The following is a 13,265-nucleotide window of genomic DNA, read 5'->3' as shown; positions in this document are numbered from 1 at the left end:
AGACCATGAGAGGCCTGTGTGCCACGTTCAAAACATAGACTGTAACCCTAGGCAGTGGAAACACCAGATTTTAGAATGAGGACTCCAGCTGCAGCTTGGCGCATAGATTGAAGAAAAGGAGAAATGATGTAATGGAAGTAGAGGGATTACTGATAAGGGGCTGCAGATTCTAGAGCACAGAGGCAACGCCAAGCCCAGGAATTGTCACATTATAAAACTTCCTCCTCTCTCACCCCATTTCCCTTCTGTGCCTTGATTTCCCTTCCTTTTTCTTGGCCCTCTGGAGTCAGGAAGTGCTGGACTGGGAGATGGAGGAAAAGATATTGTCTTGAGGAGCCTCATTCTCTACATTCTAAGCACAAGGTCCCTCCCTGGCGCCCCTGCCGACCACCCTTTTACTCTTGGGTTTTTATGGAGTGTGTACTAACCAGGCACACATCGAGTTTTTGTTCTGAAGGTTTTTAAAAGATAAACATATTGCTTTTTTCCTGTTGCTTTCTATCATGCACCCAGAATCTTTCAGGCATGACCATCTATAAATTAAATTCCACTATGAATACATCTATGGACATATAAAAAGGGTAATTCACTGTTGTTATTGTGTTTGCTCATTACATACATTGATGGCCTATTAGAAGCTACATCTTCTGACAATCAAGACAGAGGGGGGGAAAAAGGAGAAAGCATTTGAAAAGATATGTAAGGCTTCTATTTCTTGGTTCATTTGTTTCCTTTTGCTGAATCAAAATTTAAACAACAACAACCAAAAAAAAAACAGGAGAAAAGGTTTCATAGGGTTTCTTGAAACCTGAACATAAAAGGATTCAGGATTACTTTCTTGTTTTCTAAATTAGGTTATCTTTCTTTTGTCTTTCTGGCCTCAAGGAGATTAAAAAGAAAAAGAGATTTTATTTAGAAGGCACACAAAGAGGCTTAATTAGAAGACAAGCACTGAGGAAGCCCAGGCGAAATGAAAGGGACCTCAGGCACCACGCATGGAAACAGGAGCTGATCGGAGTCTTCTGTGTCAGCCTCTGGTTAGCGTGGGCAAGCCACTTTACTTGTCTGGGCCCAAGTTTTCTCATCTGTAACATTAACAGGTTCAAGCAGATGTTATGCGTAAGGGGCTGCAGATTCTAGAGCACAGAGGCGACGCCAAGCATGGAGCCCCATGCTCTGGGATTCTCCGAAGCTGTAACTCTGGGAAAGCAAAGAGTTACATTCAGACACCACCCTCCACTCTGCACCTGCAACCCACAGGCAGAGCTGGTCTATGCTAGAATATTCCAGCTCCATTTTCTGCCTTAATAAGCAAGAATCAGTAATTCCCTCCAGAGATTCCTGCCTCCATATATGGATCTTCTCATGAGAAACTGTTTGCTGCTAGTCTGTGTGAGGGGAATAGCAGGAATTAAGAGCTTTGGTGGGGGGATGTACACACTGATCATGATCATGCATGTGGTAGCCCCTGAAAACTGAAGCCTGATCCACTTCATCAGAGAACCCACAGCCTCTTCCTGAGTCCAGAGAATCGGGAAGAAGAAGTGCAGCCCAAGCGGCTCCCAGAGGCCTGAAGGAAGCCCAGAGGTAGCTGGCCAGGTATGAATCTACAGGCAGCTGTCATAGCTGTGTACAAAGGGAAACTCAGGGAAGAGCCTGGTGGACTGTCCTGAAGCCAGGGAGCCATTCAAATCAGGAGTCAACAAAGATAGGAAGCCGTGGGGAAGAAAGAAAGACAGAGGAGGTGAACTTCTTGCTCATTAGCTTGGTTCGCACTCACAGGCTGCCAGCTTCACAAGGGTAGGACCTTTTGTGTCTTGTCCACCTGTGTCTCCAGGCATAAGACAATAACCAGCACATAATAGCTACTCAATAAATATTTGACTGAAGGATGGCACCAGGGCCCACTGCTCAATTTCAATTCAGTTCAGTAGAGGACTTAAGTCTGAGAGGATTTTGTTCACAAGACCATGGGACAGAGCCTTTCAGGAGCTGTCAAAGAGGCTACAGGAGGAGAGGGGCCGGGTCCAGGACAGGCTGGGGGCTTAGGAAACGTGGCTGCCATCCACTAAGATAGAGAACAAGCACCATTCTAGCTCACAGAGGGACTTAGGACATCTGCCTAGTCACATTTGGAAAACATAATTGGAAAAGATGGTATCTGTGCTGGGCCCAGCAGAACAAGGAGAATTTGATGATATGGAAAAGTTAGAAGGAGAAGAGAAAGAGAGAGAAATGAATCTCAGGTAGAAGAGACCACATGAGAAGAGAGAGTTTCAGTGTGCTGTGTTTCAGGTAGCAAGAGGTTCGGTTTGCCTGGAACATAGGTTTGTAAAACAAAACTGGAGAGCTGAAATGATGGGTCAGATAAAATTAGCAGAGGATCTTTGAGTAGAAAGGGACTGATGTCAAGGAAACTGACAAGGAGCTCTTGAGACCCAGGTGAAAGATCTAGGGAGCTTCAGTGAGCACAGGACCCTTAAGTTAATTCATTCTGCCACTAAGTTCTCAAAGCATGTTATACACACACCCCTCTTATGCCATAGTTTTTAGGACTTTGCCACAAGACTTTCATCTGCTTATGAATCAGGACTCTTATTCCCCTTTGTTTAATGCAGGGACAGGAAAGTGTTCAGGATACATAGAGTAATGATGCCTCAGGGAACACACCAACCAGTCGCAAACTCTGATTTTACACATGGCATAACCATGACCGGGTTAGAGTTAAGTAACATGACTGAGATAACACAGTGAGGCAGTAAAATATTTAGGGCCCGAACCCTAACCCTAACCCTAAGGTCACAGGACAAAACTCTATTTCCTGTCCAGGTGGCTGTCCCTGACATTATTGTCCAAGGTTGTAGCTATAAGTTCCACAAATGGGAGACACTGGGCAAGACAGACAGAAGGCTCTGAGCAATGCCCCCAACGTTGAAGCTGCTTTGGAATAAAAGTCTCTCTTGTATCTGGGTCATTCCCCTCACTTTCCACTATACACATACTGTCAGGCAGGGCAGGGACACCTCCGAATTTGGTGTGTTTTTATCTCCTGGTGTGTACAGACACAAGGAAGTACAGGATCTTACTGCATCTCCATCTGTGAGCAGAGTTTGAAATCATGCCTTATCATTAACGTCTGCTTCCAAGTGAATGTAGCTTCCCATGAGATATCTAGGCATGGGTTTATTGCAACAATCCAGATAGGCAATTAGGCCACATCCCATGGACAACAGCATCCACTGTGTCTTCACTGGCAACTCAAATTCCACTATGACTCAGGCACCAAGAGAGAGAGAATGTCCCACAGTGGAGGCCAGGGCAACCTGCCAGGACCATCTCACACTCAGGCTTCCTGCAGAAACTTACTCAAAGCCGTGCTCAATTCTAGAGGGACACTTTAGGACAAAGAGTCTTCTGTGTGTACATCTTTCCCTGCTCCTCAGACACTGTGGCTTGGAGTGAAACATCTATTTTCTATATGGAGTCCGTTCCGTGAAGGAACAGGTTTCATACCAAGCTTTGTCTCAATAACTGGGGTGCTGAGTCTTTGTTTCTTCATCTGTAAAATAAGGACAACATGAGTATCTGATATGAAGCACTGTTGTGAGGATTAAATTAGAAGTATATTAGTCAAGGTTACATATATTGAGAGAGAGATTTATTTTAATGAATTGGCTTACATGCTTATGGGGGCTGGCAAGTCTGAAATCTATAGGGCAGGTAAGAAGAGTGGATGTTGCAGTCTTGCACCCAATTCCATGGGACAGCAGACTGGAAACTAAGCCAGGGTTCCTATGTTGTAGCCTTGAGGCAGAATTCCTTCTTCAGGAAGGGAAACCTCAGCCTTTGCTCTTAAGGCCTTCAACTGATTGGATGAGACCCACCCACACTAGGGAGGGTCATCCACTTTATTCCAAGTTTGCTGATTTAAATGTTAATCACATCTAAGAAATACCTTCTCAGCAACATGTAGACTGCTGTTTGACCAAACAACTCGGCACCATAGCCTAGCCAAGTTGACAGGTAAAATTAACCATCACAAAGTCATGAGTAATAGCAGCTCTCTCATTTCAACTCTCCACTGTGGTCAATTTATTACTGAATGGACCTTCCTCTCAAATTCTTCTGGGGAGGTCACCAGCTCAAATCTTCAGGGCCCATTCAAGCAATCTAAAAGTGCAAGAGAGTCGGGAATGAATGGGGAGGCTGCATGAGCTTGAGAAAATCAGCCCTATGTAAATATATTCAAACTCAAACTTTAAAAAAAAAATCTGTGTGGCTAGAAGCCTGCGTATGTCCTTCAACTTTTCTGGGTTCAGCAGTGCAAGCACATAAAAGGTATCCATCATCCAGGCTACGGCATGTCAAATCCCCAAGAACCTGGGCTTTCCTCAGATGCTCAGAGAGAGTGTTAAACATTTCCTAGGTTTAGAAGAAACTGTGTGCAGGAATACACAACTTGAAGGAAGTTTGTACATACCACCCCCTTGGCTTAATGACCAAATAGAATGAACAAAACAGATATCCATCACTTGGAGAAGTTGTTTGTGACAACTAGTGCAGTGACTATTTTAAGGGAGTTAGAAGTATAGCATGCTGCTGCAAAACTAATTACAGTGACCCCTCACATGCAACAGCAAAGAACTGGAGAGCCAGTTTCTTCTGGGATTAACTGAAAAACTTTTGAAAACAGGCCTGACATTTTCAGGAGTCACAGAAGGTTGTAAAACAGGCTGCAGAAAGATTCTAGCTTATTTGGTTTGCAGGTTTGCCAAATACCTTCTGAATGTTACTAACTATTGTTGCCTCTACTCACACTTCTACATTGAGGGAGCAATATTATGTGGCAGACAGACACTAAAGTGGCCCCCAATTACCTCTTCTCCTGGTACTTATGTCCCTCCCTGTATAATCCATCCCCATCCCTCTTAATTGAGAGCAAGGCCTGTGACTGCTTCTAAGCAACAGGAGATGGCAAAATTGATGAGACGTCATCTCTGTGATTACATTACATGAGATTGCAACTTTCCTCTAGTCTTCTTGGTTTACACGTTTTGATAAAGCAAGTGGCCGTATTAGGGAGGCCCATGTGGCAAGGAACTGAGGGCATCCTCACACCAACAGACACCAAGGAAGTGATCTTCTCAGTCCAATAGGCCGTAAGAAACTGAACTCTGCCAACAATCACATGTGCTTAAGACCAGATAGATCCTTTCCCAGTTGAGGTTTCAGATGAGACTCCAACTCTGGCTGACACTGTGAGGTCTCTGCAACCTCAACAGAGACCATAAAACAGAGGACCCAGCAAAGTCACGCTTACAATCCTGACCCACGAAAACTGTGAGTTAATAACCCACACTTTTGCCCTGGCTGAAATACTTTCATTATCAACTGTCTTTCTTGGTGCTTCTGGCTGTCCACCTCTGCTATTCCTTAATTATTTGAGTAAGAATTGGGTCCTAGATAATGAAAATGATCACTAACATGCAATCAACGTGTGAGGGAGGGAGTTATTATAACTCTGCCCTTCCTTGTGGGTAAAATGGAGATGATGAGATAAATTAGTGACTTATTCAGTTGGCAGAACCAGATTCAAACCCAGATCAAGTACAAGTGTGTGCTCTTAACCTTTGTGTCCACACCTCATCACATTCCACGGAGACTAGCATCTCTCTGACTTGCTTATCCACTCCTTCCTAGGGGACAACCTGCCCTCAGGATCATACTGCCCTTGGCCACATCCTTCCTTCCTTCCTCCTTCCATCCTCATTCTCTCCTAATGAAAAATATAGCCAAGACCTATGTTGATCTTAGGACCTCAGACTCCAAAGAGTCAGAATGCAATATGATGTTACACTAGACTTTGGGAGTTTCGCCATAGCAACCTCCTTTGGGAATTGTCTCAGTTGAATGGAGTTGCCTCACCTGGGGCAGCTCACATCCACTAACTGGTCCACCTGGGAGTACCAAAACACAGTCCCCACCACAACTTGGAGTAGTTCTGAAGGGGCATCATACCAATCCAAGAGCACCGCCCAACTTTTCCCCCTGCCCAATCCTGCTTCCTTCCCTTCCCTCCACAGGGGCGGATCCCAAGATCTCACCCTAATGGACTTCCTGCACCATCATCTCCTTCTCAGAGTGTTTCCTCGGGAGCCTAATATGTGGCAATTCCTCAGGAGATGGAGCGTAAACAGGACATGAGATAAAGAAATCCAACAGGACTGGGGAAAGACTAGGACTGACCTCATAGGACTGTTGTGAGCATTTGATGGATTAATATGTGTGAACTGGCAAACGATGGTCAGTAAATTGTAAATCTTATCTCAGTTTCAAGCTGTTGTTATTATCATGATAATTATAACATTACACATTATTGCTATTCATGATCTTGGAGTCAGCAATCCAGCTGCACAGGCCCTTGAAAGAGAATTATGGCTTAAGAGCAATTTGTGTGATTTCTCAGAAATCTGCAAGCTCAATGGGAGTGTATAGAATGAGAAGCTTCTGGAAAAAGCCGATGGGACAGGTTAGATGTCCTGTATGTTAGTTTCCTAGGGCTGTTGTATCAAATTACCATAAACCAGGGCTTAAAACGTCAGAAACGTATTCTCTCGCAGTTCTGGAGCCCAGAAGTCTGAAATCAATTCAGAGGGCTGTGCTCCCTCTGAAGGCTCTAGGGGAGCATCCTTCCTTTCCTCTTCCAGCTTTGGGTGGCTCCAGATGCTCCTTGGCCTGTGGCAGCATTACTCCAACCTCTGCCTCTATCTTCACGTGGGACATTCACATGCCCTTCTCCTCCATGTCTTTTCCTCTTCTAAGAACACCTGTCCTTGGATATAGAGCCACCCTAATCCAGGACGATCTCATCTCAAGATCTTACCTTGATTACATTTCCAAAGAACCTCTTCCCAAATAATTCACCATTTCTAGACAGACACATTTTTTTATAGACCCTCTTCAACACACTACAGTCAGTATGTATTGATTCAACTACGCAGAACTGGCTTCTGTTAGATCTACCTGAAAAGTAAAGAGGATCTGGAGAGGGCAGACTCAGAGGGGGTGTAAGAAAGGGATGGAGCAATAAGACATGTGAAGGAGGACTGGATGGGTTTTGTCAACTGACCATGCAGGAGGGAGGTGCCAAAGAGAAAAAGGAGGGCTTCCCTGGTGGTGCAGTGGTTGGGAATCCGCCTGCCAATGCAGGGGACACAGGTTCGAATCCTGGTCCGGGAAGATCCCACATGCTGCAGGGCAACTGGGCCCGTGAGCCACAACTACTGAGCCTGCGCGTCTGGAGCCTGTGCTCTGCAACAAGAGAGGACCGCGCACTGCGATGAAGAGGGGCCCCTGCTCGCCACAACTAGAGAAAGCCCTCACACAGAAACGAAGACCCAACACAGCCAAAAAAAAAAAAAAGAGAGAGAAAAAGGAAATCAGAGATCTCTGAAAAGTGTAGAACAAGAAGTGTTGGGTGTATAGTTAAGAAGAGAAGCTGGTTCCTGTGAGGTGATACGCTCTTTCTCAGTGGAGTAAGAGGTGATTTCAAGAACAATTCATTGGCTCACCCATTGACACTCTGTGCCTCACTTTCCCCACAAACCTACAGCACTTCCCACTTTTCTGGGATGTGTTGAGTTCTCTGTGTAATAAATTAGCCTGTGTTCCTTCCCCTACTCTAGGGGAACATGAACACATACAAGGCACATACAAGGCAATATGATAAAAATATGATTGTTTATTTACTTGTTTATGGCCTATCTCCCAACAACAATAAAAGATTCACGAGGCAGGCTTCATGTGTCTTCTTTAATGACTGCATACAGCCTGGCACAAGATAGATCCGATATTACTTGCTGAGTTAATGAATGAATGGATTCATGAACAAATGAATGAATGGTAAAACAGAGATATACCAAAAATACTAAAAGTGTTGAAAGAGGAAGCAGCACAGAAGACCTCATGGGGAACTAATATTTGAACTAAACCTTAAAGAATGGAAAGTATTTTGCCAGATCCAATGGAGGCAAAAGAAAAATGGAATCGATCACCTGGGAGCATACAAAAGTATGACGCAGAAAGAGGACAACGCGGGGGCCTGGCAGAGGGAGAGGGTGGCAGGAAATGAGAACGCAAACAACAGAAATTGTATTCAAGGCCACTGGGGCAGGGATCTTGGTTATCATGGTAAAGAGTGTGGACTTTGTCCTGCAGAAATAGAGGCGTGGTGAGGACTTTCAAGCAGGGAGGTGACTCAATAATATTCTGCTAATTAGAAAGATGGTTGTTCTTACTGCAGTTTTGTGGGTGGATTGGAGCCCAGGTGGCTAGGGGGCCAACAGCAAAGTCCAGACTGGAGAGAACTTAGTTCTGAAAGTAGAACTAAGAGCGGGTATCACTTATGGGAGTGGAGAGAGAGGATGTTCGGGAATCTATTGTTAGGACCTGGTAACAAATTGTTGAGATGGTGAGGATGGAGAGGAGAGGAAAGAGAAGACTTAAGGTGAGTCCCCAGGCTGCTGGTTGGGAAGCTATGTGAGCAATGGAGCTGCTCACTAGGAAAACTCACTAGGAAAAGGGCCTGGGTCTGACAGAGGACCAGAGGACCAGTGAGAAAGGTCCCAAAAATAGTTAGATGTTCATGTTTAAAACTTAGAAATGAAGTCAGAATGCAGACATAGATTTACGACTAGAGCTTTAACCCAGATAATTTTTTTTAAAAATGAAATAATATAATATATGAAATAATACAATGATGAAATAATTGTGTAATCATGGAATAACAAAAAAAATGAAAAATAACAGAATAATGCCATCATCTTTCTAGATGATCAATTTACACAATGACAAAATATATCCAAACAACTCACTATTTTTTGTATTTATCATGCTGCAATCATTAGGCTTCACACAAAATCCTAGGTGGAGATAGAGTCTCAAGTCATCTTTTGGTATTTCCTGGAGACCTTTGTTCACATGTGCAGCCATGTACATCCACTGCAGGTCGGGCACTGACCCAAACCCTGGGCATGCAGAGCCCTGCAGTCCCTGTCCTCATGGAGATGGCAGTTCTGCAGCTTAGCAGACATGAATACAAGCTACATGTTAAACCAAAGGACAATGAAAGTTCAGACAAGTTCTGTGAAGGGGTCCGTCTCAGAGGGGAAGGAAGGTTTCTCTGAGGAAGTGATGAGAGCTGAACTCAGAAGCATGAGTTAGATGCAGGAGAAGAAGGAAGATAGCAGGTGCTTGAAAAAGAGGGACCAGTCCCTGGAAGAGACCTGGGGGAGGGAGGAGAGAAAATCTAAGGACCAAGAAGTAGCGGGTGTGGCCCAAGGGGAGAGAAGCAGGGGGGCAAAGGGGTCAGAGGAGCTACCCAGGTAGCTGCAAAGGAACATTTGTGGAGGAAAGGATCATCCTTAAATGTCCGATAAAGCTCACGAAATGCCTGCACAAGAAATGGAAGTATATTAAACTTGGCTGATGAAATGAACGAGAGATGGTTTATGATAGAATGTCTTACTGAATTTGAACAAATTAACTCAATTTAAGATAAGTTAGTCTCTTCGTAGAAAATATCATCACACAGTGACTAAATTATACAGAAGTTCAATACAAATTATTTTAATCCAAGTTGCTATTTCTAAATCATCTGCCTCCCTAAACCGGATGACGTTTGCTAGTTCGGGGCCGAATTCAATTAACATAGGAAAGCATCTAGGACATTCCTTAGCCCATAGGCGCTGTCCTTGTTTGACAGCCCCCCTTTAACCAGGTGTGATGCTCTTCGCCGTACAGAGCGATGTCATGGACAATCAGAGAGCTTAAGGAGGGCACCACCGTGACCTCCCTGATGTGGGAGTGCCCACGTCCTCATTCTGATGGGGGCGATTATTCTACCCCACGCTATTGCCACTTGTAAAATAAAGCACTTACATTAAAAAAAAAAAAAAGTTTGAAGTAATTGGATTACTTTAAACTCAGATTTTGTTTAACCCCAGTGGAAATGCAAAGAGAGATTTCGAATTTCGTGTGAGATGCTAATTGCTTACATCTGACTGGGTGGTTGTTTCTATGAAGGAATGCACTTAATTATTTTTTTCCCCCTCTCTTCTTACAATTTCCTGACTATAATCTATTTTCTTTCATCACAGGGGCGATAGAAAAACAACAAAAGAAGAATCCCGTGATTTGAAATTCCAGAACTTTTCTCTGCCAAAAATTAGGTCAGAATATTTCCTTCTTTGTTAATAGAGGAGTAAAAATTTTGATGCTGCGGCAAATTAGCTGACCAGCACGTGCACACACACGCACCCTCACACACACACACACGTACGTACATGCACACGCACGCACACGCACGCACACGCACACACACGAAATGTAAATGGGATAGAATTGTATTGCTGTCATTGTTCTTAAAGGTTACACGGTGACCAAGGCCCAGAACAAGAAGGGACTTGATGCAGGTTGAACTGCCAGCAAGTATGTGATGCAGATACAGGCTATGGGGGAGGGATGGAGTGGGAGATGGGGGTTAGCAGATACAAGCTATTATATATAGAATGGATGGACAACAAGGTCCTACTGTATAGCACAGGGAACTTTAGTCAATATCCTGTGATAAACCATCATGGAAAAGAAGATAAAAAAAGAATGTAGATATATGTAGAACTGAATCACTTTGCTGTACAGCAGAAATTAACACAACATTGTAAATCAACTACACTTCAATTTAAAAAAAGTAAAGATCAGATGCAAGGAAAAACAGCCAATAAAAAAATGTTTTAATTGAAAGAAATTTTAAAAACAGGCCCCCAGGTGTCCACAGCATTTCAGACCAGGGCTATTTCCACCACCGACCCAGGTCTCTCAACAGCCCAAGAGACAGCCAGGGGGGAGCTTACGCCCTGCAGCTGCTGAATGACTTAAGTGATGAATCATGGATGGATCAGGCCATGAGCTCACAGCCAGGTCTCGGAAGCGAGGAGACTAGAGGGAGCCTTGTGCGCATTTGGTTTCTTTTCTTTGTCCTTCAGTTGAGCAAAATATTTACTGAGCAATCATGGCATTAGGACTTGCACAGGCTCTTGAAAATGCAGAGATGAGAGGCAATGTCCTGTCTCCAAGGGGCTCACAACCAAGGCTTAGAGCTCAGAAGGAAAGCTACTTGATGAAATGACTGACAAGGGACCAATCCTGAAGCCAGCTCCAGCTCTGCACTGGCCAAGGTCTGATCCTGGACGGTACCCCAATGCTCAGAGGGATTGCAGGACTCCCTCACCCAGCCGGAACCCCCTTGCTGAGCCCTGCCAGAGCTGTCTCTGTGCCTAGAGGGACCCAAGGGTCTCTGACTGCTATACCAACCCTTGCATCCCAGTGAACTTCAACTCAAGTCAATCGCCAAACATCTGTTCAGTGCCTACTAAGTGCCAGGTACCAGAAGCAATCTTGACATGCTAAGATGTGCCTGAAGAAATATTTTCCCTAAGCAGAGTGGACGCGTGCCTATAAAACAGAATACTTGAAATATTTTCAAGATTGCATTAAGCAAAGGAAAATTTGTGGCTGTTCTCAGACTTCTTCAATGTTTACATTAAACACAGTTGAATGCTGCATTTTAAGTCGGTTTTTCTTATTTCTTGACAATAGCAAGAGATGAGAGATGGAAGGGTTAGAAGTCTTCCTTCAGATGCAAATGGTTGCAGCAATTACACACATCAAAGTAATATTTACAGTTACATTTGGAAAAAAAAAAAAGAGAGAGAGGGCCCAGTGCTTTTTTCCAATGCAAATTGTTTCAGGATATATCAGAGCACGCTCAAGATATATTAAAAAGAGCAACAGATGATGTTTCTGCAACCTGTTCCAAACTATTTATAAACCCAAATTTTTTTTAAAAATCCCTTATACACACAAATCTGTGTACCTTTGCATATTTTATAATGAAAGTATTATATGAATATAAATTAGTAAGTGAGATCTATAAATCAAATCAAAATGTGCGAAAACTACATATTTGGATCTACCATCACACCTTCATAACTATTAAACGATGTTTTCGTTCTCCACACAAATTATAATTCTTATCAGCATCCGATGATGGTGAAGTAAGGACAGTGCTGCTGGTAGGCAGGGCAGCAGAACAGAACGGGTCTGTGGGTGCTGGATTGAAATTTCAGCTGACCTGTTTGCTAGCTCAGCAGCGACCTCACTCTGACAAGCCTATTACCATCTCACTGTTTTGCATATTTTAGAAATGGTATCTGAAAACCAAGGAGGAAAAGGGGGGGGGGATGAATTGGGAGATTGGGATTGACATATATACATTAATATGTATAAAATAGATAACCAATAAGAAAAAAAGAAAATACACAAATAAAAATGGAAACATTGGAAAAAGAAAAACAAGAGTAGATTGAATTCCCTGGCGGTCCAGTGGTTAGGACTCTGTGTTTTCACTGCTGAGGTCCCAGGTTCAGTCCCTGGTTAGGGAACTAAGATCCCACAGGCAGTGCAGCACAGCCAAAAGAAAACAAAAAATACAAGAGTAAACTATTTTGACCACCAGGGATCTGTTGGACCTAAAACAGTCCCTGTCTTTGGGGAATAAATGCATGACCTCTATAGCGTGCCTGGAAAATAGGAGGTTCTCAATAAATAACAAAGGCTAATAGTCACTGAGTACTCACCACGGGCTAGGCGCTGTTTTAAGAGCTTAATAGGCAAAGAAAGACAAATATCATATGATATCCCTTATATGTGGAATCTAAAAATAAATGGTACAAATGAACCTACAAAACAGAAACTGAGTCACAGATGTAGAAAACAAACTTATGGTTACCAAGGGGGAAAGAAGGGGGAGGGATAAATTGGGAGATTGGAATTGACATATACACACTACTATATATAAAATAGAGAGCTAATAAGAACCTACTGTATAGCACAGGGAACTCTATTCAATACTCTGTAATGCGGGAATAGAATCTAAAAAAGACTTGATATATGCATATGTATAACTGACTCACTTTGCTGTAACTAACACAACATTGTAAATCAACTATACTCCAGTAAAAAAATGAAAAAAAAAGCTTAATAGGTAGTGTCTCACTGCATCCTAGCGATCACATTCTTACTAGCTTTCCTTTTATAGGAGAGAAGAATGCAGACTGGAGAGGGTAAATAGCTTCCTCGAAGCTGAATAGCTGAGTGTGGTATATAGTAAAGAGTGGACATAATCATTAGTACTAATCTCTGAAACA

The 13,265-nt window shown here is 43.3% G+C and overlaps 1 protein-coding gene across 8 annotated transcripts in view; it reads left to right on the top strand.

Moving 5' to 3' along the window:
* The window catches only part of CLNK (cytokine dependent hematopoietic cell linker), a 187,577-nt gene that overhangs the window by 70,601 nt on the left and 103,711 nt on the right, over nucleotides 1-13,265 (top strand). For 6 of the 8 annotated variants that reach the window (XM_089911668.1, XM_089911671.1, XM_089911670.1 and 3 more), the window contains one exon: nucleotides 10,158-10,229. The exons of the other annotated variants lie outside the window; for them this stretch is intronic. In XM_089911668.1, the coding sequence (XP_089767794.1) occupies nucleotides 10,158-10,229 (72 nt within the window). The remainder of the gene's footprint in view (nucleotides 1-10,157; nucleotides 10,230-13,265) is intronic. 8 annotated transcript variants of the gene reach the window in all.

The sequence above is a fragment of the Delphinapterus leucas genome, chromosome 5 (assembly GCF_059928025.1).
Source record: "Delphinapterus leucas isolate spDelLeu-1000000601 "Yukka" chromosome 5, BTC_Dleu_Yukka2, whole genome shotgun sequence".
Classification (NCBI taxonomy): Eukaryota; Metazoa; Chordata; class Mammalia; order Artiodactyla; family Monodontidae; genus Delphinapterus; species Delphinapterus leucas.
This window is presented reverse-complemented; position numbering and strand designations above follow the sequence as displayed.